The 25,745-nt window shown below is 46.9% G+C and overlaps 4 protein-coding genes across 5 annotated transcripts; 3 read left to right on the top strand and 1 right to left on the bottom strand.

The window, feature by feature from the left end:
- Positions 1–445: 445 nt before the first annotated feature.
- Positions 446–8,291, top strand: tefa (TEF transcription factor, PAR bZIP family member a). 2 transcript variants are annotated; one of them, XM_084039571.1, is made up of 5 exons: positions 446–616; positions 4,606–4,998; positions 5,626–5,846; positions 6,347–6,558; positions 6,850–8,291. In XM_084039571.1, exons 1-5 carry the CDS (start codon positions 541–543, stop codon positions 6,872–6,874), a joined length of 927 nt encoding a protein of 308 aa, XP_083895697.1. In that variant the 5' UTR covers positions 446–540; the 3' UTR covers positions 6,875–8,291. The 2 variants fall into 2 exon arrangements, with proteins under 2 accessions (XP_083895697.1, XP_083895696.1); XM_084039570.1 differs by lacking the exon at positions 446–616 and adding an exon at positions 3,304–3,603.
- Positions 8,292–8,705: 414 nt separating this feature from the next.
- Positions 8,706–10,288, bottom strand: phf5a (PHD finger protein 5A). Its single transcript, XM_084039578.1, has 4 exons — positions 10,162–10,288; positions 9,799–9,822; positions 8,986–9,152; positions 8,706–8,899 (listed from the first exon to the last, which is right to left on the bottom strand). Exons 1-4 carry the CDS (start codon positions 10,211–10,213, stop codon positions 8,810–8,812), a joined length of 333 nt encoding a protein of 110 aa, XP_083895704.1. The 5' UTR covers positions 10,214–10,288; the 3' UTR covers positions 8,706–8,809.
- A 432-nt stretch (positions 10,289–10,720) lies between these two features.
- aco2 (aconitase 2, mitochondrial) lies at positions 10,721–18,903 on the top strand. The gene is made up of 17 exons (XM_084039560.1): positions 10,721–10,768; positions 12,618–12,760; positions 12,964–13,222; positions 13,604–13,696; positions 13,778–13,936; positions 14,051–14,201; positions 14,575–14,679; positions 14,783–14,874; positions 14,955–15,060; positions 15,155–15,312; positions 15,384–15,457; positions 15,576–15,687; positions 15,803–16,081; positions 16,644–16,835; positions 17,371–17,503; positions 17,590–17,711; positions 17,809–18,903. The coding sequence occupies exons 1-17, from the start codon at positions 10,733–10,735 to the stop codon at positions 17,938–17,940; spliced, it is 2,346 nt and encodes a 781-aa protein (XP_083895686.1). The 5' UTR covers positions 10,721–10,732; the 3' UTR covers positions 17,941–18,903.
- A 3,012-nt stretch (positions 18,904–21,915) lies between these two features.
- csdc2a (cold shock domain containing C2, RNA binding a) lies at positions 21,916–25,550 on the top strand. Its single transcript, XM_084040146.1, has 5 exons — positions 21,916–22,040; positions 23,522–23,583; positions 23,658–23,940; positions 24,026–24,148; positions 24,345–25,550. The coding sequence occupies exons 3-5, from the start codon at positions 23,753–23,755 to the stop codon at positions 24,505–24,507; spliced, it is 474 nt and encodes a 157-aa protein (XP_083896272.1). The 5' UTR covers positions 21,916–22,040; positions 23,522–23,583; positions 23,658–23,752; the 3' UTR covers positions 24,508–25,550.
- Positions 25,551–25,745: the final 195 nt, after the last annotated feature.

The raw sequence follows: 25,745 nt of genomic DNA, 5'->3' as shown, positions 1-25,745 counted from the left end.
ACCCTCTGTGACCTGTTCTCCAGTCCTGGACCCCGACTCTAAGTCTAAGTATTATTATAATAAAATAGTCCCCCATGGAGATTAAATTAGCTTTAATTTAGCATCTACATGTGGGTTTTCCTATTAGTTTATCACCACTTTCATAAAGCATGTAATTATGTTGATATTTGCACAGAGATCCATTAAAGTAGTCATGTTTACTAGTCACTCTTTTATTATTACATAAAACAGGTTCCACTTTCCTTTTTTTCCACTTTAGGTAATGAAGACGAGGCTCCTGATTGGCTGTCCCTCTGCGAGGAAACCACTTACTAACCAATCGGTGCTCGTTCCGTCGATCGCTAGAGCAAAGGGCGATGCTGATTGGCTGCGGGGTTGGGGGTGGGCGGGGAGTGTTGAGTAACTTCTGCAGGGTTCGCAGAGATGACCTGCAGGGTCTGAAGTCCGAGTCCGGGTCCGCTTCTGTGTGTTTTATAGTCTCACTCCGCTTCCTGTCCCCGCTGAACCGGTCTCCGATCTGTGCAAAGAAAAGGGGAAACCATGACGTCAGAAATCCCGGAGATGTTCAGGACTCTCCTGGAGCTCCCGTTCACTCTGCCGAACTTTGATGACGATGGTGAGTGTCCTCAAATACCGGTCTACATGCGGGGGGGGGGGGGGGGGAGGGGGGGCTTTTTTAACGTCATTGTTATTCACGTTAAAAAAGTAGTTTTTAACGTGAATAATAATGAGAGCATATTTCAGCGGTTGTCATGGTGACGGGTTCTCAGTTAAAACACACTCGGTGGACATGTCTCAGATAGCTGCTGAAAAACCCGTCATAAAAACTAACACATCACGAGTTTACAGGACACGTGACGTCACAGACTCGCACTCATTTGTATCATAAAGAGTCTATTTACAACACAAACAAAGGTATTTAAATACAATAGATGGATTGACGGATCAATATACTACACCTATAAGATGATACATACCCTTATTGTATAATCCTGCTTCCTATATACCTTATACCTATTCAGGAGATGTATTATTTATTAGAAGAAGCCGGGATGGAAAGTTAACTTAATCCTAATTTTGTCTGAAAAAAAGATGCCGCTGATAAAAAAAATAAACAGATACATTTAAAATGTAAAATATGGCACCATTTCCTGTATCGTTCAGTGGGACGGGGGTCCGTTCATGTTTGATCCCCGAGTTCAAGGAAAGTAAATTGTTAAAGAGAGAGGGGGGGGAGGGGGAGCATTAGAGGGCTCTGTTTGGCTGCTCTGGACCACAATTAATCAGATCACATTCAAATAACATCATTACACGGTGTGCTGTTGCTGATGACCTCATTATGCCCTCACAGTCAGTGTGTGTGTGTGTGTCTGTTAATTTGCTTGATTGGCTTCAAAGTGGCGGCTCCTTTATTTTTAGACCTGTTATTGACTGCAGCACCTGTGAGCGTCCCTTTTCTTTATGCACATAATCTGAATATTCCCACAATCCATAAATGTGTCACAAAGCAGAACATGCTTCTACATGTATTAATGTTATTAACCCTGGAGATTCAGTGTAGTCATGCTGCACTAAAACTGCACAGTCATGCTGACGGTGTGGTTGTTTTCAGAGGAATCCATTCATTTGTATTAATGGAAATGGCTCTGTGTGGGTGATGAAGTGTGTTGCCATACAAGTTGTGTAATGTGTGATGATTAATAACCTGCAAACTGAGAACGGGATCTGGTTCTGGGACGCTTCAGAGAAAGAGTCTCTCTTGGATGTCAGGATTTATGTCGAATGTTATTACTTGTCTGTGAGTTTAATAGAAGGTTGCTGCAACCTGCAGCTTTTTAAACTTTATTTGTATTTATGTTTGCATGTGATGGTGTACATCAACGACTGGCTCAAGAAAACCATGGAAATATTACGGCCAAGTGATTTATTTCACATGTAATGTGTACTTAATTCTAATATTTCTGGAGTAGCTCGTGTCTTTTTGAGAAGCTGAATCCCACGTTGCTCCCCAGCTGCTCCTAAAGCTCCAGACGGGTCAAAGCAGAGGTCAAATGTCATGCATGTAATGCCTGTGAGGGTTAATAATAATAACGTGTATATGTTTGACGCCAGAGGCATCGTGGTACTTTCATTATAGGTGACGACGTAGAAGCAAAACAACCTTCAAGGTGCTCATGTGCTGTAACAGCTGACTTTGAAAGTCTTTCTTGTGAATGTTGTGCCAGACAGAATCTGTGGGAAGCATACAAGCAACACAAGAGTCAACCCCCCCTCCCACCACCACCACCTCCTCCACCACGTCAACCCAACCCCAACACTAACCCAACCCTAGTGCATTGTTAATTTACCGCCCCCCTCTAATTGACAGTATTGAACTGGCCCAGTCTGACTGCCTTCCTTTAGTGTGTGTGTGTGTGTGTGTGTATGCGTGTGTGTGTGTATGCGTGTGTGTGTGTATGCGTGTGTGTGTGTATGTGTGTGTATGTGTGTGTGTGTGTATGCGTGTGTGTGTGTGTGTGTATGCGTGTGTGTGTGTATGCGTGTGTGTGTGTGTGTGTATGCGTGTGTGTGTGTATGCGTGTGTGTGTGTATGTGTGTGTATGTGTGTGTATGCGTGTGTGTGTGTGTGTATGCGTGTGTGTGTGTGTGTGTGCTGTGTGTGTGTGTGTGTATGCGTGTGTGTGTATGCGTGTGTGTGTGTGTGTGTGTGTGTGTGTGTGTGTGTGTGTGTGTGTGTGTGTGTGTGTGTGTGTGTGTGTGTGTGTGTTAAAACCAGGAAAACACGGAGTGGATTCCTGGTGATGACGCGCATGCCCGTGTGTTATCTTCCCGCCCCGCCCTCCCTCCCTCCCCTATAGCTGTTACATGAGTGTGAGGGTGTTTCTACACGTGAGCGGTTCAGCAACATAAATACACGCCCTTTAACGATATGCTATACGTGGACTTATTGGGCAATGTGTTGCTCGAACCAAGTGGGGTCGAAGTTGCAGGGATAACGCGCGTTCATCACACAGTTACGGTACAATTCTGACGACACCGGCACCGCAGACAGGTGGACAGACAGCCTGTCTCCCCGCAACAGCGTTGAAAAGCTAGATACTTACTGTCAGTCACACAGCTATCCTGACACGTTTTCCGTTAATGTATTCTTTGGAGCACATATGTAACTCGGTCAACCAATGAGAGCTGCTCGTTTGAATCCCCGCCCCTGTTCTATCTAGCTCATTAATATTCATGAGGTGGGGGCCCGGCCCGCCAATCAAAACACTGGCTGGGCAGAGGGTTTTTTTGGACGAGGGCCGAACCCTCCAGACGACCTAGTTTCCCGGAGTGTTGTGGGCCGGATAGCTGGAGATGCGGAGACCGTCGTCGTCACACTAGCGTGGATTTATCAACCAGCGGTCGAACCGGCGTCGTCGAGCAAACGGGAGACAACTGTTGAGCCTCTTTTAGTCCGTAAACGACAACAACCCGGGGCCAAAATGTCGGGAGAGCCCATCATCATCACACTGGAGCCGGCCACGGGGGCGCCGAGTTCGTTCCCAGGGGTTCTGAGGAAGGTGATGGAAATGCCGCCGCCGAATATTCTGGACTGCGATGACGGTGAGTGCGTTAAAACGGCGGGGAGGAGAAGGGTGAAGCGTCGGCTCGGTCAGCCGGCCAGAACGGGCTCAAACACCGGAGAATTACCGGGGTAACGACGTGGCCGGCGCCGTGTTTAACGACGCTAACTTTGTACGCAGCGTACTTGTTGTTCAGGACAAAACGTCCGCGCGCCTCTCTGGAACATTTGATACTTTTAAAAATGGCGGCTTCTGCCCGGTGAGCTCTCAGCATTTCTATCTGCACGGTTAGCGCGGGTGCTGGAAAGGTGTTTTCAAGGTTTGGAAAGTGCTTGGATGTAGAATAAAGGTCTTGAAATGTGTGTTGTATGTGATGACATCTATGATAGAACAGAGGAAAGAAGATCTCCATATTTGAGGGACTGAAAACAGCATTTTCTGACATTTCTTTATGAAAAATGACAACAAAATCCCTCTCACGGTGCCTCAAGGTGAATAAAACATCCTGTTGGTTGTTTAGAGGACAAGAACATCTCATTTAATGTGATGAACAAGTGACATAATAAGTAGACTGAATACTGACCATTGGATTGGTACAAAGATGGAGTTTACCACAGCTGGAAGGGGCTGGAAAAGCATGGAAATGTTTGAAAAGTGCTTGAATTTAACTTAGGAAAAGGTGTAGATGGAAAGTTCTCCTTTTCTAGTAGCAATGGTGTGTTTTTGTTGGCAGAAATCACCACGTTACACATATATATATTCAATAAACTGCGTGAAATGTGCATAAAGCGGTCAGTTGCTGTAAGGTGAAGTAATGTCTCTGTTTTATGTCTTCGGGTTGGGATTATAGTCCCAACTGTGTTGACTATATCGTATTTCTTTAGGTCATAAATCTTGCATTGGATGAATCTGAGGTCCTTAAATAGTGAGCATTTTCCAGCAGCTACCAATTGTGTCTTGATGTCCTCCCAGAAGATTGGGAGGACATCCTTGTATTGTATGGATTCCTTGTATCTAAATGTGCATCTTTCCTGTGTTTCAGACACCGACAAGGAAAAGCTGAGTCTGGGAGATGCCGTCAACCTGGTGGGAGGAGGAGGCAGCGATATGGGTCCTTCAGCCGCCTTGACCCCCGCTATCTGGGAGAAAACCATTCCTTATGACGGGGAAAACTTTCACCTTGAGTACATGGACCTCGAGGAGTTCCTCATAGAGAATGGCATCTCCACCTTGCCCGACGTGGACTCCCTGAAGGGCCGCTCAGACGGAGACGCCGAGAGGAGACTAAAGGCCCCTTCTGCACAGACGAATGTGGCGAAGACAGTGAGCTTGTCCCCACTGACCCTGCTCCCCATTCAGGAATTGGACAAGTGTGAGGAGGAAGTGGTGATCATCGCCAACGGTGACACCGATCTCATCTGTGATGTTACTACAGGTGAGTGAAGTTTTGTCTGTTTTAGGGCCTCAGGGTTTCACTAAACCCCCGCTGAGTGTATTTTATAGGGCAGAAAACAAGATATTCTGGTTCAGTCAGATTATTAAACGAGGAGGACAGGATTCACTGTTATAATTTACTTGTTCATGCTTCCACTTGTTGCAGCCTGGGAGGTCAGAGTATATAAGTTATAAATGGGCATATTTACACAGTAACTAAATAACAGAACTAACATGAAAAGTCAGATATATCAGCATGTGTGGATATGTGAACCAAGGGAGAGAGCTCTTTGTCACAACTAGCCCTTTTCTATTCAACCTCAGAAACCTCATATCTTTACTGGTTTCCATGTATTTGAATCTGTCTAGGATGCCAGGCAAACCTGATAAGTGAGCACATTTGAGTGAGCTCAGAATACGTGAAATGGATGACAGAAAGTGATGCTGATACCTCATGCACAGCAAAGATCGGAAGGTTTTTACTACAGGCAGCAGGCAGTACATGTTGGAATGTCAGTGTGTGTGTAATGATGGAAAGAAACCAAACAGTGAAACATGTTTTAAATAAATGCTTTAATGGTGCCGACGGTGTAACTGTCCGTCAGTTTAACATCTTCTGTCTGCTCAGAGGTGAACACTGAAGATGACAGAGCGACCCCCGAGCCCAGCGACGACGAGGAGATCGAGATCGATGTCAAATATGAGCCGGATCCCACCGACCTGGTGCTGTCGAGCGTGCCTGGAGGTGAACTCTTCAATCCTCGTAAACACAAGTTCTCAGCCGACGAGCTCAAGCCACAACCTATGATCAAGAAGGCCAAGAAGGTGTTTGTGCCTGAAGAACAAAAGGTATACTGCTGAGGCAGAGCATCTTGAACACAACAGTCTGTGTCACCATGTTTGTGGGTCGTTTGCTTTAAGGAAAACACTACTGTGGGGCTTAAACATAAAGGCTGGGCGTTGCACACTCAACCTCAACTCAACAGCTTTGTTGGCTCCGAATTACATCAGCCAGTTTCTCAGCACACCAGTGGGGAACGGGCTGTAGACACGGTGGGGAAAGGCCGTGTCACAGTGAAGCAGCTCTGGCGACTCACTGTGACTCAGCATTCTGACCATCTTCAGATTGATGTGTTCCTTCCTCTGCAGTCTGCCGGAGAACACAGCTTCTGTTTATCTGCACAAAGGCAGCCTGGCCGTGGGCCATGTTACATTCTTGGCTGTGGTCAGATTTGGGCTAATGTGTGAACAATATGATACATACAGGTTTTAAACCAGGTTACCGTAGTTACGGAGCTCAGAAAGCACGGCTTGGTCCAACCTGCTGCTTCTTTGTGCTTCCTCTGCAGGACGACAAGTACTGGAACAGAAGGAAGAAGAACAACGTGGCTGCCAAGCGTTCCCGTGACGCCCGCCGGCTAAAGGAGAACCAGATCACCGTCCGAGCAGCTTTCCTGGAGCGCGAGAACGCCGTCCTGCGGACAGAAGTCGCTGAGCTCCGGAAGGAGTGCGGTCACTTCAAAAACACAGCGAGTCGCTACGAAGCCAAATTCGGACCACTGTAAGGGACCATAAAACAATATACATACATGAACCTGTAGAGGGACATCCGTAGAGCAGAGGCACATTCAGACATCAGCTGCTTTGTTTTAGAACATTATGTTGTCGGTTGTCATAAAGCCTGACCTGAGAACGAGCGCTGCTTCAAAAAGTGAGACACGGAGGAGAGAGGGCAACCTGTCATCAGAAAACATTACATACTAAAGCAAAACCATGTAATCGTGTTGGATGTTTCAGCTTTTTAATGCTGACCCCTCCTCTTCCTCCCCTCCTTGTTCTCTTCTCTTTCAAGGGAGTCCCCGGAAGAAGACCAATAGTCAGCAGTTGATCCATTATTTCATTTTTTTCTATGAATAAAGTAAATCATACCAATGTGATGGGAACACTGCACTCAATCAGCTGAAGAGGAGGGGATTGACTGGTGTTGCTATGGAGATGCAGTAACATAAAACGATCCGACATGTGTTTTTATCATTATTTCCGGAGTTCAACCCATCCATGTGAACGAGGAGTCTGACAGGATGTTAAGTGCTTCTTCAGTACACGTCTTTTATCAAGTGTACCGTCTATCGTTTGATGAAGAGCCTTCTTTGGCTGAAAGAGATTCTGAGTTTGTTTGGAGGAACTGGGTTTGTTTTATTTCATTTTTGTTTTGATGGTTTTAGATTATTAAATGCATTATTACGGTGTTGTAGAAACAAACTGATTTGCATGTTGCTTGCAGTTCTTTTTTTCCAATTTAAATTGATATCATCATGTGGCAGATAGTGTGCAGAGCCTGGCGTTCCAGTTTCTTTGTCCACTCAAACCTTTTGACTGCGACGGTTTCAATAGCTTCAGGGTTTTTACAGTGACAGACACAAAGTGCAGCCATATTCCCGTCTCTTCATGTACTCGTTATCAGAGCCACGCACCAACGCTCTGCTCACCGTCGCTCTCGTCCAATCGGACGCCGGCCGTCTCCCTGCAGCTCGTCAGCGACGACGACTCGTCCGTTTATGTCCTGACCCTTTCAGGTGTGCATGTCCTGTAAATAGTTGTAGCCTAAGATTATGGTTTCTTGACCTTTTTTTCCATCTCATGTTACATTGTGTGTGTTTTCTGTATATTAGTGGGCATTAAAAACTCCGATACAGGGCAGGTCAAGTTTTTGAACGGCAAGTTTTGGATCGATTTCAAGCGAACGTGTAAATTGCTGAAATATCAGAGCTGACATTCATGTCCGTAGTTTAATTAGACTTTAATTAGTGCCTTATTGAATGCAGCTGGAGGGGAAATGTTGGTTCTTTAAGCATAAAAACTCAACAAGCAATTGAGCTCATGCTTTCCTATTATTCCCAAATGGTAGCTTGAAATCTTTACAAAAGGAGTTATTTAAAAACGTTTTAACGGTGACTGTGCATTTAGATTGTAGACTGTTATTAGGATGCGTTTGTGGACACATGACTCAGCCTTTATTGCCCAACTTCACCAGTTCGTTCAGAGAACAAGCCAGCAGTGTGTTGCCAACTGGGTTTTTGTTTTTTACAAACCAGGAAGCCTCAGGAGGTGCAGACTGTATCTGAGCATCCAGAACTCCCGGTTCTGTCCCCGTTTACAGGAGGGAACGTTGTGTCACTCAGTTACATCGTAAAGGTCAAATTGTGACTCAACAATGTTACTGTTCAGTTCTCACAGTTTGTTTGTTACTGTGCTTCCAACCATAAATAAACTCAACAGTATGGTCTTTGGGAAGGGTTTCCCGTGTGAAATAACTGAACGTTAAACTTAAACATGACAACCTGCAGTAAATTCAGCTAAAATAGGTCATTTTCCTCACAAGTGCAATTTGTAACTAGCAGATTCTGTTCATACAGTTCTGACATGAATGATGAGCTTCCTGGCTAATAGTTATTTCTATTCAGTATGTTTTTTAATGCTGTCCACAATAATACAGACTGCCTTCTATCAGGGCCAATTTACTAACGTTTGATGGTTTTAAACCTTCCTGGTTCAGCCTTTTTATTTCTTTGTAAAGAAACATAACATTTTGAGTGTTCTGTACATACAGTATGTATGAATAAAGCCTCGTTGAAAAAGTCCTAAAGAGGGTGACTTCTTTTCTTCTTAACTATTTCAACATTGAAAACAGGGAACTCCAGACAGTGATAGAAAACAGAGTTTTATTGACGAGTCAAAAAAATGTTTCTTGAGGTTTGAATGAAAATCTGCAAAAGCTGAAAAAACAAAAAAGGAGCTGGTTCATGGTGCGTTCACCTCTTCTTAAAGCCGTACTTCTTTCTTTCATAAAACAGATCCGTCTTCGAGCTGCCCAGATTCACGATCTTAGGGCAGCCGTCTCGCTGGAAGGGAAACACAAACATGTTTAAATCCTCATACAGACTCGTCTCAGTGACGTGGATGAAGCGAGGCGTGGGGAAGGACTCACGTCTTTCTCCTGGATGGTGCATTCTTTACAGTAGTAGGCATCGGACACTCCCGGCCCTCCGCAGATCACACAGCGTCCCTGGTAGGAGCCGTAGTTACACTCGTCACAGATACGCACCAGCGTGCAAGGCCTCACGTAGGAGTCACAGATGACACATTTACCGTCACCTGAGAGGAGGAGGGGGGCGGATGAGGGAATTAACAGAGAAAATACACTCATTATATCATGTAACAGCAACTAAATCCATCTGTATTGTCTTGGGGACATAATCTGTTGAAAAGGGTGTTTTGAGATATATTTACCATAATGTCACATTGTGTGCATCAATATACAGCAGCCACAACCTTCTTCATTACGGACTTCTTTTAAATATCTCTAATAATGTAGCAAGCATATCAAGCACTTCCAGGTGCATTTCCATGCTTTTCCAGCCCCTTCCAGCTTTTTACAGAAGGACCACAAATGAAAGGAAAACTAATTCCACTAACAGATCCACAGAAATATAATCACCAACTATTTTCATCATCTGTTCATCATCAAAAGTCATTTTTCATAAAGAAATGTCAGAAAATGCTGTTTTCAGTCCCTCAGATATGGAGATCTTATCTTCTGTTCTATCATAGATGTCATCACATACAACACACATTTCAAGACCTTTAGTCTACATCCAAGCACTTTTCAAACCTTGAAAACACCACACTAAAATTCAAGTGTTTTCAAGGATTTCCAGCACCTCACCTGTGTTTAGAGGACATGAAACTCAAGTCGTGATATTAATATGATATTAATGATATTAATTAAGGAGACACTTACATTTCTCGCAGAGTCTCCCGATAGCTGAGGAATAAAAACAAACAGTCAGTGATCGTAACCCGGCTGGCTAACAGCTAATTAACATCGCTAACAGCTAGTTAACATCGCATCCTTCCGTGTGTTTACACCGGGACGCCTTTCATTTAATACACATGTAGTTAATGTTCCGTTAAACCGTAACATTACTCCTCCTAGCAACGTCGAGCTAACACGGTGGCTAACGTTCTTTCAATGAAATCCATGCTGTTCCGTTAGCATGGCGGCTAACGCTATCTCAGGGAGAACAACAGTAACAGACACGCTGCTGCGGTAAACACGACGGTGTTATTTATATACGTGTTAGATTATTTAGTTTAAACGTACCGACTCCGGCTTGTTTTCTGCAAAAGATCAAGTCTGGATGATGTTTAGCCATTGTCGTCTCACGTAAGGAGAGCGCCGCCGCTGAGTTGGGTGAACTTTCACCCTTGACTGGTAAACTTTTGTACGAGGAGTTATGATTACCGCCCCCTAGCGGATCCAAGCAGAACAACAGAAGGAAACGATTATCGCATATTAACTCACTTCATATTGGTTTTGTATTTTACTGAAAATACATTAAAACAATCTTTCATTTTTTGAAAATCGTGGCTGTGTAAAATTATATATTCATAAATAAAAGGTAGGAATTAAGTAAAAATGCTCATCCTGTCAGTCCTATAAAAACCAATCAAATATTAAAATTAGATCTTGCATTAATAAACATTTAAATTTTAGATTTGATCAAATATCAAGCCGATATAAAACGTATAGTGACACACATCCCTTTAAACTTCAACAATTACTAATACAAATCAAGCGACATCAAATGTTTTGTCCTTCAAGGACCTGCGAGACCGCTGTTTATAAAGCCGTGACGTCACCGGTGACCGCCACATCTTTGTCAGTGAACAAAATGGCAACCTACTGTCTCACCGCCGCCCGGCTCCAGGTAAGAGACCGAGAACTAGATGGTTGTACCGAAGTAAAGCCCAGTGCGGGATGTCAGCGGCGGGTTAACGTGTAATACACCGTAGTGATATTAATATGGGGTAATTAACACCGGAACAGAGACAGACACGCTGGGAAACCGGCTCAGGTAGCCGGGTCACCCTGACTCCACCCGGCAACAAGCTAGTTTAATTAAACCGGCTAAATTAAACAGAGCTGCTGGTCCCGGGTCACTAGGACTCACTACCCGGACCCTCAGACCTGAACTACACAACACGTTGGCCTCAGAGGCGGGGGTTGGTGTCTAACAGCAAGGTTAACCACAAGGTTAGAGCTCCAAACATCCAGTTACAGCAGTTATACCGGTATTTAATCACACAGCAGACCGCATCCTCCTCATCCTCTTTATATCAAACAGGACTCACGTCCAGTTACAGCAGGTCTATATAATCTACAGCATCCTCCTCATCCTCTTTGTATCAAACAGGACTCACGTCCAGTTACAGCAGGTCTATATAATCTACAGCATCCTCCTCATCCTCTTTATGTTGTGCTTTGAACAGCTGGCATTCACAGCTGTCATTGGTCAGTCTGTAAGTAAGTACTGTAGTCCTGTTTAAATAGTCAAATACCTAATTATTACATTTCCAATGTCTGTAACAACAACTCTTGAATTAGTCCCTGATTGGATTTCTATTTATGTGTTTGCTACTTGACACCAGAAGTCGACAGATTGTTCAACTCAGCTGCTCCCTGTCACTTCTGTCTGTCTGTCTGTCTGTCTGTCTGTCTGTCTGTCTGTCTGTCTGCCTGTCTGTCTGCCTGTCTGTCTGCTCACTGAAGACCTTCAGCTGTTTGACGGTCTCCTTTTTATAGATTCATAATTTAAGATTGTAAAGATGACTTTAGTAAAGTTCCCTCGTTCACCAGCTTTACCAGAGTGAGTTTATGGGTGAGGTGCCTTGCTCAAGGGCACCTGAAGGGAAGGGACGAGGCTGCTGTGGAGCTCACTGGAGGTCGTGTTGTGTATCTGTACGTTGTGTGTCTGCAGCTCTGAGGTTGTGTATCTGTACGTTGTGTGTCTGCAGCTCTGAGGTTGTGTATCTGTACGTTGTGTATCTGCAGCTCTGAGGTTGTGTATCTGTACGTTGTGTGTCTGCAGCTCTGAGGTTGTGTATCTGTACGTTGTGTACCTGCAGCTCTGAGGTTGTGTATCTGTACGTTGTGTGTCTGCAGCCCTGAGGTTGTTTAGTGTATCTGTACGTTGTGTGTGTTTAATCTGCAGCTCCGAGGTTGTGTATCTGTACGTTGTGTGTCTGCAGCTCTGAGGTTGTGTATCTGTACGTTGTGTGTCTGCAGCTCTGAGGTTGTGTATCTGTACGTTGTGTGTCTGCAGCTCTGAGGTTGTGTATCTGTACGTTGTGTGTCTGCAGCTCTGAGGTTGTTTATCTGTACGTTGTGTATCTGCAGCTCTGAGGTTGTGTATCTGTACGTTGTGTACCTGCAGCTCTGAGGTTGTGTATCTGTACGTTGTGTGTCTGCAGCTCTGAGGTTGTGTATCTGTACGTTGTGTACCTGCAGCTCTGAGGTTGTGTATCTGTACGTTGTGTATCTGCAGCTCTGAGGTTGTTTAGTGTATCTGTACGTTGTGTGTCTGCAGCTCTGAGGTTGTTTATCTGTACGTTGTGTATCTGCAGCTCTGAGGTTGTGTATCTGTACGTTGTGTACCTGCAGCTCTGAGGTTGTTTAGTGTATCTGTACGTTGTGTGTCTGCAGCTCTGAGGTTGTGTATCTGTACGTTGTGTGTCTGCAGCTCTGAGGTTGTGTATCTGTACGTTGTGTGTCTGCAGCGGGCTCTGGGCCGCGGTGCACGCCGCCTGCACGTATCGGCGGCCTACCGAACCAAGGAGCAGGTGTCCATGAGCCGCTTCGAGCCCACGTCCTTCGTCAACTATGAGACGCTCCAATCCAACATCGACGTTGTGCGAAAAAGGTCAGCGTCCTTCTAATCTGCTGCCAGCACTCTTATCTGGGTTTGTTTGTCCTTAAACACAGTTTAACCGTTTCACAGCCTTTAACAGCTCATCTCTAGTTACTAGCTACTTCAGTGGTTATTTTTTATTGCAGCTGACCTTTACCCCTGAAGCCTCCTCTGATGTTCCCACGAAGGGTCAAATGTTTTCTCCGTGTTTCCAGACTGAACCGGCCTCTCACCCTGTCGGAGAAGATCGTGTACAGCCACCTCGACGACCCCCACAATCAGGAGATCGAGCGCGGCCGCACCTACCTGCGGCTGCGTCCGGACCGCGTGGCCATGCAGGACGCCACGGCCCAGATGGCCATGCTGCAGTTCATCAGCAGCGGCCTGCCCAAGGTGGCCGTGCCCTCCACCATTCACTGTGACCATCTGATCGAGGCCCAGACCGGGGGGGTGAAGGACCTGGCCAGAGCAAAGGTAGGGGGGTCGGCTTTGTTCATCATAAACCAGAGGTCTTCAACGTTTTCAGGCCAAGGACCCCAACAGGACGCCCTATTACATATCATATAATGTTCCTTATTACACAATGTGTAGTGCAGCCTGTAGTTCTATGTATAAAAGTACTTAGTAATGATGGATACGATGCTAAGACATCAAAATAACAATTGTTGACGGATTCATATTTTAATTCTATTTTATCACAATTTCTCAACATAATATTAAACAAACGGGAAGCTTTCTATTTGCTTATTATAGGTTGTTTTCATGCTAAGGTGGTAACTCTGTGGACCCTCTAGGGGTCCTGGACCCTCCAGATCTCTGTTATAAAGTCATCATCATGCGTTGTCGTCATCCTAGGAAGTCAATCAGGAGGTCTACAACTTCCTGTCCACGGCAGGAGCCAAGTATGGAGTGGGCTTCTGGAAACCCGGCTCTGGAATCATCCATCAGGTATTTTCTGTTTGGATGCCTTGAAATGACGAGCCGCTGTAATGGTAGCTTGCTAACGCTGCAGACTTCATGTCTGAACAGATCATCCTGGAGAACTACGCCTACCCGGGAGTGATGCTCATCGGCACAGACTCCCACACGCCGAACGGCGGCGGGCTCGGCTCCATCTGCATCGGCGTGGGAGGAGCGGACGCCGTCGACGTGATGGCGGGGATCGCCTGGGAGCTCAAATGCCCCAAGGTCGGAAGAATGTCAGCATCGTACACGTTACACGAAGTGTTTCTGCCTTTTCTTCCCTAACCTCTGAACATCCTCTCCTCCTCCTCCTCCTCCTCCTCCACCTCCTCCTCCAAGGTGATCGGTGTGAAGCTGACCGGCAGCCTCTCCGGCTGGACGTCTCCGAAGGACGTCATCCTGAAGGTGGCCGGCATCCTGACGGTGAAGGGAGGCACCGGAGCCATCGTGGAGTACCACGGACCCGGAGTGGACTCCATTTCCTGCACCGGTCAGTAAAAACACACATTCCACGGGGGCTGGAAATCCTGGAAAACAGCATTTTCTGACATTTCTTTATGAAAAATGACTTTTGATGATGAACAGATGATGAAAATAGTTGGTGATTATATTTCTGTGGATCTGTTAGTGGAATTAGTTTTCCTTTCATTTGTGGTCCTTCTGTAAAAAGCTGTCTCCAAACATCATGTTGGTTGTTTAGAGGACAATAACATCTCATTTAATGTGATGAACAAGTGACAGAATAAGTAGACTGAATACTGACCATTGGATTGGCTCAAATATGGAGTTTACCACAGCTGGAAGGGGCTGGAAAAGTGCTTGAATGTGACCGTAGAAGGTGTAAGATGTGTGACTGTTTGCAGGCATGGCCACCATCTGCAACATGGGAGCGGAGATCGGAGCCACGACCTCCGTGTTCCCCTACAACCACCGCATGAGGACCTACCTGGAGAAGACGGGACGTGGACGTACGTTTAGTGCTGTCTCCGTCTTCATGGACGCCCGTCTGTTATAAATGAAAGCTTGTGTGTTGTTGGTGTTGCTGCTGACGGCGTCCTTGTTTCCTCCCAGAGATCGCTGCGTTGGCTGATGAATACTCAGACCTGTTGGTACCAGATGAAGGCTGCGAGTACGACCAGCTCATCGAGCTCAATCTGGACGAGGTCGGCCCCTTTTTATTTATTGTTTCCCCTCAGAGGAGACAGCTTGAGTTTATCTGAGAGTAACTCCAGTTGTTTTCCAGCTGAAGCCTCACATCAACGGACCCTTCACCCCCGACCTGGCTCACCCGGTGTCTGAAGTGGGTGCTGTAGCAGAGAAGAACGGCTGGCCGCTGGAGGTGAAAGTTGGTAAGAGCTGACCTGGGGTCAGGTGGAGGGGTTATAGAGCTGGTTGGTTTTAAGCCAGATCCTCTCTGAGATCCGGCTGCTTTCCCTTCTTCAGGTCTGATCGGCAGCTGCACCAACTCCAGCTACGAGGACATGGGCCGCGCCGCCTCCGTGGCCAAGCAGGCGCTGGAGAAAGGTCTGACCTGCAAAGCCCAGTTCACGGTCACACCCGGGTCCGAGCAGATCCGGGCCACCATCGAGAGAGACGGATATGTGAGTGTTGTGCATGAAGGGTTTGTCTCTGTGATGTGACGAGTCCTCAAACGTGTTCTGGTCTCCTGCAGTCGAAGATCCTCGGGGACGTTGGAGGTGTGGTCCTGGCCAACGCGTGTGGACCCTGCATCGGACAGTGGGACAGGTACACACACACACACACACACACACACACACACACACACACACACTCGGCTAAAGCCGGCACCGAAGCCCTGGAAGTCCCGACAGTTCAGTTAATATATCTGTGTGTTTGTGTTCAGGAAGGACGTGAAGAAGGGAGAGAAGAACACGATCGTCACTTCCTTCAACAGAAACTTCACTGCCAGGAATGATGCCAACCCGGCAACGCACGCCTTCGTGACCTCGCCCGAGGTCAGGCACTCTACCTGCACCGTACACACCCACATACACACACCCACGACATACACACCCACACACACCACCACAACCTACATCACACACCTCACATTCCCTCCTCCTCCTCCAGATCGTGACTGCTCTCGCTATCGCCGGCACATTGGACTTCAACCCGGAGACGGATTATCTGACTGCCGCCAACGGTGAGAAGTTCAAGCTGGACCCCCCCAACGGAGACGAACTGCCCTCCCAGGACTTTGACCCGGGCCAGGACACCTACCAGCACCCGCCGGCCGACGGCAGCGACCTGAAGGTGAACGTCAGCCCCGACAGCAAGCGGCTGCAGCTGCTGGAGCCCTTCGACAAGTGGAGCGGAGACGACCTGGAGGGCATGAAGGTCCTCATCAAGGTCAGTCATTAAACCTTCTCCCTGCAGCCATCAGGGTCGGTGCTGGAAATCCTGGAAAACACCTGAATGTTAGTGTTTTCAAGGGTTGAGAAGTGCTTGTATTTAGAATAAAGGTCTTGAAATGTGTGTTGTATGTGATGACATCTATGATAGAACAGAGGAAAGAAGATCTCCATATTTGAGGGACTGAAAACAGCGTTTTCTGACATTTCTTTATGAAAAATGACTTTTGATGATGAACAGATGATGAAAATAGTTGGTGATTATATTTCTGTGGATCTGTTAGTGGAATTAGTTTTCCTTTCATTTGTGGTCCTTCTGTAAAAAGCTGTCTCCAAACATCATGTTGGTTGTTTAGAGGACAATAACATCTCATTTAATGTGATGAACAAGTGACATCATAAGTAGACTGAATACTGACCATTGGATTGATACAAATATGGAGTTTACCACAGCTGGAAGGGGCTGGAAAAGCATGGAAATGCACCTGGAAAGTGCTTGACTGTGCCTGGGAGGTGTAGCTCCCTGTGTAATGTTGACGTGGAGGTGCTTTGGCCCACAGGTGAAGGGGAAATGCACCACCGATCACATCAGCGCTGCCGGTCCGTGGCTGAAGTTCCGCGGTCACCTGGACAACATCTCCAACAACATGCTGATCGGAGCCGTCAACAGCGAGAACGACTCCATCAACAAGCTGAAGAACTACCTGACGGGGGAGTACGGGGGGGTCCCCGACGTGGCCCGCCACTACAAGGTGAGGGGGGGGGGGGGTCCAGGTCCTGGATCAGTGTGTGGATTTTAAATGTGGAGTCACAGACTTGGAGTCTTCTCCTTCCTGTTATAACGTTGCTTTCTTTTCTTTGTTTTCAGTGTTGACTGATGTTAAATTGGTAATAATGATAACAATGAATAACAAACCAATGAAACAGGAGCCCAAAGTGCTAAAGATAGAAATGAAGAAAGAAGAGGTCCCTGTTTAACTGTTTTAAAAGTTGCTGTTTGAGGAACTGAATCCTGTCCCTCTGACATACAGATCCATGCTGATTGTTGCTGTAAGGCTTGTGTTTTCTAAACTATGTTTATAATAGTGGGTTGCATGTACAGCTGCAGCTTGTTGATTAATCCCTGCTGAGGGAATGTGAGGATCTGAACCGATGAAAGACTGGACACAGTTGCTGTTGGGAATATAATTAAAGCAACATCTTGATCATGTACGATGGATCTGAGCCTCCACTCGGGGTTCTACAGTCCGCCTCCCGTTAACCCGCTGCATCATCATCACTCCGCAGGCCAACGGCGTGTCCTGGGTCGTGGTCGGAGACGACAACTACGGCGAGGGCTCCAGCAGGGAGCATGCAGCGCTGGAGCCCCGACACCTGGGGGGAAGAGCCATCATCGTCAAGAGCTTCGCCAGGATCCACGGTACCACACCGTCATTATATATCCATGTTTGTACCTGAAGGCAGCGCTGTGTGGACCCTCACCTTCCATGTCTCCTCCCTCCTCAGAAACCAACCTGAAGAAGCAAGGCATGCTGCCGCTGACCTTCAGCAACCCTTCAGACTACGACAAGATCTGCCCCGACGACACCATCTCCATCCGGGGGCTGAGGACCTTATCTCCAGGAACGGTGAGACATGCAAGTCACCTTTCTGCAGCTGTTCATGAGAAGGGCTCCTCACCAGAACCTTCTTCATCTCCTTCTCCTCCTCCTCCTCCCTCTCCAGCCTCTCACGGCCGTCCTGAAGCACGTCGACGGCAGCGAGGAGAGTCTGGCGTTGATCCACAGCTTCAACGAGACGCAGATCCAATGGTTCCAGGCCGGCTCCGCCCTCAACAGGATGAAGGAGCTCCAGTGAGGAGGAGGAGGAGGAGGAGGAGGAGGAGGAGGAGGAGGAGGAGTTCAGGGTGGCGAGGACAGTGTCAAAGGTGGAGGATGAAGAATGTAGCTGCTGTTAACGATTGTTCCATCATCCGTGTTATTAGCTCACGAGCCGGTATACCTCAGAGTTCAATGTTTTTGCAAAGCTGATGTGGATTATGGATCGACTGGTTTCCAGTCAGATATTTATTCTTTCACCTTCATCGTCGGTGCCGAGCGTTCTGGAAGCTTCTGTATGTACGCTGCTATGTTTCCAGACATCACAGGAGAAAAGGAAGACGTGATAACCTGCCAGCTGATGTTTCTGGTTCAGAGAGCTCAGCCAGCTGTTCCCCTTCATTCAGGCTGCTCCCTGTTATTTACACTCCACCAGGTCAACAGGGGTCAACAGAGGTCAACACGGCTGTCGGCTGCAGCTCTGAGTCCACTTGTTGTTCGCTGTAGTTTCAATGATCACACAAAAATTATTTATTTGATTATTTCCTCATATACTTGGGTTTAGCCTGCCTGCCCCCTAGTGGCCACCAGGAGTTACTGCAGTGTCTTCAAGGCATCTTTTACAGATACACATTTCTAACCATAAAACTGTATCAAAGTAAAATGAAAGTTTACTTTCCTAATGGAGTCAACATTAACTGTAAGAATGACCACTTGTTGTAAGAACCTGGGATTACTGTCGGCATCTTTTTGGTCCTCCAAAACCTCAACTCCAAATGTGTGTGTTTTGTCTTTATGCCTAAACTTTATTTCCCGTCGCTGCTGCAAACTAAAAGCATCAGCAGGTCAGTCAGATGAAGGATGAAACCACTGTTCCTCAAACCCACTGTGAAGTGCTCCATGGACGTTTAAGTGTTGTTTTCTCCCAGATTATTATTTTTCTGTATTACAGAAATGTCATCTGTTGTAAAATACAATAAAAATCACAGATCTCATTTATTTACATTGGCTCCAGTGACTTTAATCTGTCGTTTAAATCTATTTAATTTTTTTATTTTTTATTTTTTAGAGATGCACAGTAATGTTTTATTCATTCTCAGGCAGTTTATATAATATAAGTAACGCACAATAGCGGTAGATAAACCTAAAATACATTACAAATAAAATCTGGTAGAACAAGGTTTTCAAAGACTAGTTCAACTATAAATGTATAAACTCAGAATAGTTACTTTCATTTCCTGTTTTATTTTGTTACTTCTCTCTTTCAGATGTTCCACTTCCTGTTCCTGTGTGTCTGCTGACCTTGATTAGATCCACCTGAGTCTATTTAAACCTGTTTCTGTCTCGGCAGGTTTCCTCCTGTCAGGTCGTCGTTGAGCTGATCTCTCTGGTCCGATATGAACGTATTGTTCCCTGTAGCTCCATGTTCCCTGTAGATCCATGTTCCCCATGTTCCCTGTAGCTCCATGTTCCCTGTAGCTCCATGTTCCCTGTAGATCCATGTTCCCCATGTTCCCTGTAGCTCCATGTTCCCTGTAGCTCTATGTTCCCTGTAGCTCCATGTTCCCTGTAGCTCTATGTTCCCTGTAGCTCTATGTTCCCTGTAGCCCTATGTTCCCCATGTTCCCTGTAGATCCATGTTCCCCATGTTCCCTGTAGCTCCATGTTCCCTGTAGCTCCATGTTCCCTGTAGCTCCATGTTCCCTGTAGCTCTATGTTCCCTGTAGCTCCATGTTCCCTGTAGCCCTATGTTCCCCATGTTCCCTGTAGCTCTATGTTCCCCGTGTTCCCTGTAGCTCCATGTTCCCTGTAGCCCTATCTTCCCCATGTTCCCTGTAGCTCTATGTTCCCCATGTTCCCTGTAGCTCTCCCCATGTTCCCTGTAGCTCTATGTTCCCCATGTTCCCTGTAGCTCCATGTTCCCTGTAGATCCATGTTCCCTGTAGCTCCATGTTCCCTGTAGCTCCATGTTCCCTGTAGCTCTATGTTCCCTGTAGCTCCATGTTCCCTGTAGCCCTATGTTCCCCATGTTCCCTGTAGCTCTATGTTCTCCGTGTTCCCTGTAGCTCCATGTTCCCTGTAGCCCTATCTTCCCCATGGTTCCTGTAGCTCTATGTTCCCCATGTTCCCTGTAGCTCTCCCCATGTTCCCTGTAGCTCTATGTTCCCCATGTTCCCTGTAGCTCCATGTTCCCTGTAGATCCATGTTCCCTGTAGATCCATATTCCCTCTAGATCCATGTTCCCTGTAGCTCCATGTTCCCTGTAGATCCATGTTCCCCATGTTCCCTGTAGCTCTATGTTCCCCATGTTCCCTGTAGCTCTATGTTCCCTGTAGTTCCATGTTCCCTGTAGCTCCATGTTCCCTGTAGCCCTATGTTCCCTGTAGCCCTATGTTCCCTGTAGCTCCATGTTCCCTGTAGCTCCATGTTCCCTGTAGCTCTATGTTCCCTGTAGCTCCCTGTTCCCTGTAGCTCTACGTTCCCTGTAGCTCTATGTTCCCCATGTTCCCTGTAGCTCCATGTTCCCTGTAGCTCCATGTTCCCTGTAGCTCTATGTTCCCTGTAGCTCTACGTTCCCTGCAGCTCTATGTTCCCCATGTTCCCTGTAGCTCCATGTTCCCTGTAGCTCTATGTTCCCCATGTTCCCTGTAGCTCCATGTTCCCTGTAGCTCTATGTTCCCTGTAGCTCTATGTTCCCCATGTTCCCTGTAGCTCCATGTTCCCTGTAGCTCCATGTTCCCTGTAGCTCCATGTTCCCCATGTTCCCTGTAGCTCCATGTTCCCTGTAGCTCCATGTTCCCTGTAGATCCATGTTCCCTGTAGCTCCATGTTCCCTGTAGCTCCATGTTCCCTGTAGATCCATGTTCCCTGTAGCTCTATGTTCCCTTACTCACTGAAGGCAGTGAGCTTCCTGTTGGAGTGAAAGTGACCCAAATCTCTTGAATGGCTCTTTGGTTCCAAAGAAGAGACCCGAGTCGTCCTTGAGAAGCCGTTCTTTTTATCATTGTGCCCAAATTTCTCTTCCTGCCCCAGATCCACATCGCTGGGAGGCAAAGGGACAAAGCCCCCTGAAGCCCTGCCCCCCCATACACAGACACACACACACACACACACACACACACACACACACACACACACGCTCAGCTCTGAAACAGATTATTTCATATAAGGTCTTCAACTAAAGTCGTCTCCTGTCCTTAAGAGGACTCTGTACCGGTTGACAAGCACTTAGAGACATATATGACAACCCTCTGTTCCCTCAGCCTTCGGTTCTCTCAACCCTCTGTTCCCTCAGCCCTATATGATCAAGTGAGTCGCCCCCTGGTGGCCAGTAGCGAGCCCTGCATTCACTCTTCAACACAGCTCTGTGTGTCTTTAGTCATAGTTCACACTTTCTTAGGGAACATATGGTCCCCATGCTAATCAGGCCCCTTTGAATTTAACTGAATAGACACACACACACACACACACACACACACACACACACACACACACCAGAAGGGGACCGGGACCCTGAGCAGGTGCTGTTTCCGCATGGTCCTAGTGCAGGCAGGGCTTGTGTTGTGTGTTTTTAGTTTAAGTAAATGACTGTCAGACACAACTGTAATATAAAAAATAAAATACAAATTATTAGTATTAGTATAGTTTATGGTAGGCTACATGTAGTACAACATCAATAAATAATAATAACAAAAATGATTTGGGTTATTATTGTAAAATAATTCCAATAAAAAAAAGTTTGGATTGAAATTAAAAACATAATATAGGGCTACACATTAAAACATTATATAGGGCTACACATTAAAACATAATATAGGGCTACACATTAAAACATTATATAGGGCTGAAACATGGCCGTAGACATTCATTATTAAACCTAATTAAACATATGTTCCGTCTGTTTAAATGTGGTGTGACGACCCGTTTGCAGACGTCCCCATGAGGAGAACAAAGAGTTGAGTATGTGGTGTTTGGAGAGGAGTAACCCCCCCCCCACCCTCCTCCTCCATCCCGCCTCTGTGATCCGCATCAGACCAACATCCTCGGACTGATCCAGAGCCACCTCCACCATCGAGCTGCATCACCTCACACCAACAGCGACAGGACGGGACAGCTGATCGACAGCTGATCGCCTCGCCGGTAAGTCGCCGTGTGTCAGTTGTGTTTGTTTGATCCTTTTGATGACGCGTTTTGGTGACACCTTATTTTGGGGCTCGCGCGGAGCGTCCTCGCGCCGCCTCGTCTCAGAGAGAATGTTCTGGAAACACAAACCCGCCTGGAGGGCTTTTATTTTGTAGTAAATGATTTATTCCTCACTTTATAACGATGATGAGAAACTATGAGGCGGATTTATTTAAAAGTTTAAAAGACAGGGTTTGTGCGCGTGTGTGTGTGTGCGCGTGCAGGGGAGGTGACGTGCCTGCCATGCTGATGCAGACAGACAGGCAGACAGACCGCTACAGAGAGAGAGAGACCGGGTTTCGGCCTTTTGTCTGTCTTTTTCACAGCTCCTCTCCAGCTTCCGGTCTGAGATCTGGACCAGGACCGGCTGTCACGTGACCTGAATAATGATTCTCAGCATTTGAATTCATGGAAAGAAAGAGTAGAGCCAATTATTTATTTATTATCTATAGGATATTTGCTCAAGAAGAAATCTCAACAACATCCGTCCACACACACACACACACACACACACACACACACACACACACACACACACACACACACACACACAGTGTGTGATGTTGGATTCACTCTGAGTTCGTCTGTCAAACATTCAGCCCGCAGATGTGACATCCACCACAGATCCACCCATGTGGTCTCTGCAGACCCCCGTGGTGGTCTCTGCAGACCTCTGTGGTCTCTGCAGACCCCCATGGTCTCTGAAGACCACCGTAGCGGTCTCTGCAGACCCCCGTGGTGTCACATTGCCAAGCCGGCCCACATGGCGGCGCCCCTGTTAGGACTCAGTAATGGGGGTGTCGTGGCCTTCAAAGAGCTGAAGACTCTAAAGAGAAACCCTCTAATGGGAGTCGGGTTCTAATCTGATAATATATGTAATATAATGTAATAATATAATATAATGAGCCGAGTCGGGGTCCTCCGGGGGCCGGGACCGTGATCCACAGCATCCTGGGAGCTTTTTGAAACCGTTTAGACTCTCTAGGAGCATCCAGTCTGGTGGGAATCAACCATTTGGTTATTTCCTGGATCTGTGATGAACTTTACTTCTAGTACGAGTGATTCCTACCAACGTTACTGAAAATACTCCTTATTTGTTGCTTACAGGAGCAGGAGTACTTCAGCTTCATGATGACGCATGTTTAGATACTTCAGTAATGGTTTATTGATCTGAATCATGTTTATCATGTCTGGAGATTTCTGTTTCTAAAACGCTCTCTGGATGATTTTTTCATACTGAACCTTCGGTGACGGTCAGAAAGTTAGTGGAGCAAACGTCAACATGATTCAGCATATAGTGGTTTCCGTATCTGTTTTCATTTGGAAACAGAATGCTGAGTCATGCTGAGTCAGAACAGCTGCTATCAAACACCACCTCCACTTTCTCTGTGTCACCGTCGATAATCAATCAAACCTTCCTCTCCTCCCTTTTCTTACAGAGTGCTGCTCCTCTCTGACCGTCCACACACACACACACACACACACACACACACACACACACACACACACACACACACACACACACACACACACACACACACACACACACACACACACACACTCTCTCTCTCTCTCTCTCTCTCTGCCATGCAGGAGGTGTAAAGCCCTCCTTGTGTTTGATTGGAGGAAACCTGATAAAAACAGATCCCATCACCGTCGCTGCAGTCGAGATGTCGGACCACGACGCCTCCTCGCCGCCGGACCCCCCGCTGCCCCTCACCTCCCCCCGGACCCCCCTGCAGCTCTCCTTCCCCTTCCTGAGGGAGGGCAGTCGGGTCTGGGAGAGGGACAGGAAGCCGCTGCCGCCCGGCGAGCTGCCGAGCCCGCTGCCCACCAAACGCACCCGCACGTACTCCGCGTGAGTCATCACCTCCCCTCTGATGGCTCATAAATCCATAAGAATATGTTTATGGTAAGGATTCATGACGTCTCTCTCTCTGCAGGACGGTGCGAGCCAGATCCGGTCCGGTCTTTAAGGGGGTCTGTAAAAACTTCTCCAGGTCTCAGGGTCACGGGTTCATCCGGCCCTCCCACGGGGGGGACGACATCTTCGTCCACATCTCCGAGTGAGTCCGTCTGTTCAGCTCACACCGGCCTCAGCATGTTGCCACGTTGCATTATGGGAAATGTAGGATTTCCTCACCCATACTAAAGAGTGTGTGTGTGTGTGTGTGTGTGTGTGTGTGTGTGTGTGTGTGTGTGTGTGTGTGTGTGTGTGTGTGTGTGTGTGTGTGTGTGTGTGTGTGTGTGTGTGTGTGACAGCATCGATGGGGAGTACGTGCCCGTGGAAGGGGACGAGCTCACCTACAAGGTCTGCCCCATCCCCCCCAAGAACCAGAAGATCCAGGCCGTGGACGTGGTCCTGACCCACCTGAACCCGGTCACCAAGCACGAGACCTGGTCCGGCCAGATGATCAGCTCCTAGACCAGGTTCTGCGGTGGTGGGGTGTGAGGTTCTGGACCAGGTCTGGGGGGAGAGGGGGGTCAGAGTTCATGTAAAGTCTGAGGTTCGGGCTGGAGATGAATGTAAAGGTTTTTCTGGTTTGGGTTTGGAGGTTTTTAGTTCCCGGGGAGAGAAGGTCTACTTTCAGGAACATATCTGAGTTGCTGAGTCGGGACGTTAAAGAGGCTGAATCACATTTTGAGCTGATCTGACCGAGTGTCGCTTATTCACTGCCGCTCCGTCGGGTTCCAACCACGGAGATCTGAAACTCAATCAGACTGTTATTTTTCTCCTTTTTTTACGAGCCGCCAATGATGTCAACTACATGCCAGCACTGCCAAGAGTCATGTGACCAAACATCTGGTTTAGCCATATGACGATGGAGACGGGTGACGAATCAGAAGGAAATGAAGTGGCGTTTGCAGCGGCCTGTGTTTCCCATCAGGACCAGCTGCTTCAGAAAACAGGAAACCATCATGCACTTACAGCGTGAAGGTCCAAATAGCTCCTAATGCGTTTCGGTCCTCCAGAGATCAGCTCTATAAATAAGGAATTATTGCCTTCTTGATAGTGTAGCATGTCTCTATTTGAGTCTCTTGAGTGTAGACATGTGAGTGTTACTGCAGCTCCATGACGGTCTGACGGTGTTGGGTGGTGTCCAACACAGAGAAACCAGACCAGAGGGCTTCTGGCCGGGAACCGGAGGGACTATCTGTAGATGTACGGGATAAAGCACGTGTTCTAAATATAAGAGAAATAAGAATGTTAGATTGTAAAGAGGAGGCTGAAGAAGACGAGGACGAGGAGTTCTGGAAGGTTGAACGTAGGAGAGTCCATTACGTTTCTGGGGGGAAAAGAAAAAAGAGCAGAAAAGGCTTCCTGATGTAAGTTTAAAAAGGACTTTATTTATTGACTTATTTATTTGGATTTGTGAGACCATCAGGTAATTAAACGCTGCATTTACTTGTCATTTAAATGTATGTAATCCCCCCCACTAACGACCCCTCCCTGTTAATGACCCTTTGCTACTGTTGTCGACGGGCAAACACGTTTCTAACTTCTACTTTTTAATAACTATGTTTTGTTTAGAAATGTCCTGTACGGTGATTTAACGTTAACATCAGGAACATCTGTTTGGTCTTTCTTTACTGATTGTCTTCACAAGCACTTTTCTTTCTTTGTCGACTTACTGTGACTCGGTCTTTTGTTAAAGTTGGAAT

The sequence above is a fragment of the Eutrigla gurnardus genome, assembly GCF_963514095.1.
Source record: "Eutrigla gurnardus genome assembly, chromosome: 22".
NCBI classification, from domain to species: domain Eukaryota; kingdom Metazoa; phylum Chordata; class Actinopteri; order Perciformes; family Triglidae; genus Eutrigla; species Eutrigla gurnardus.
This window is presented reverse-complemented; position numbering and strand designations above follow the sequence as displayed.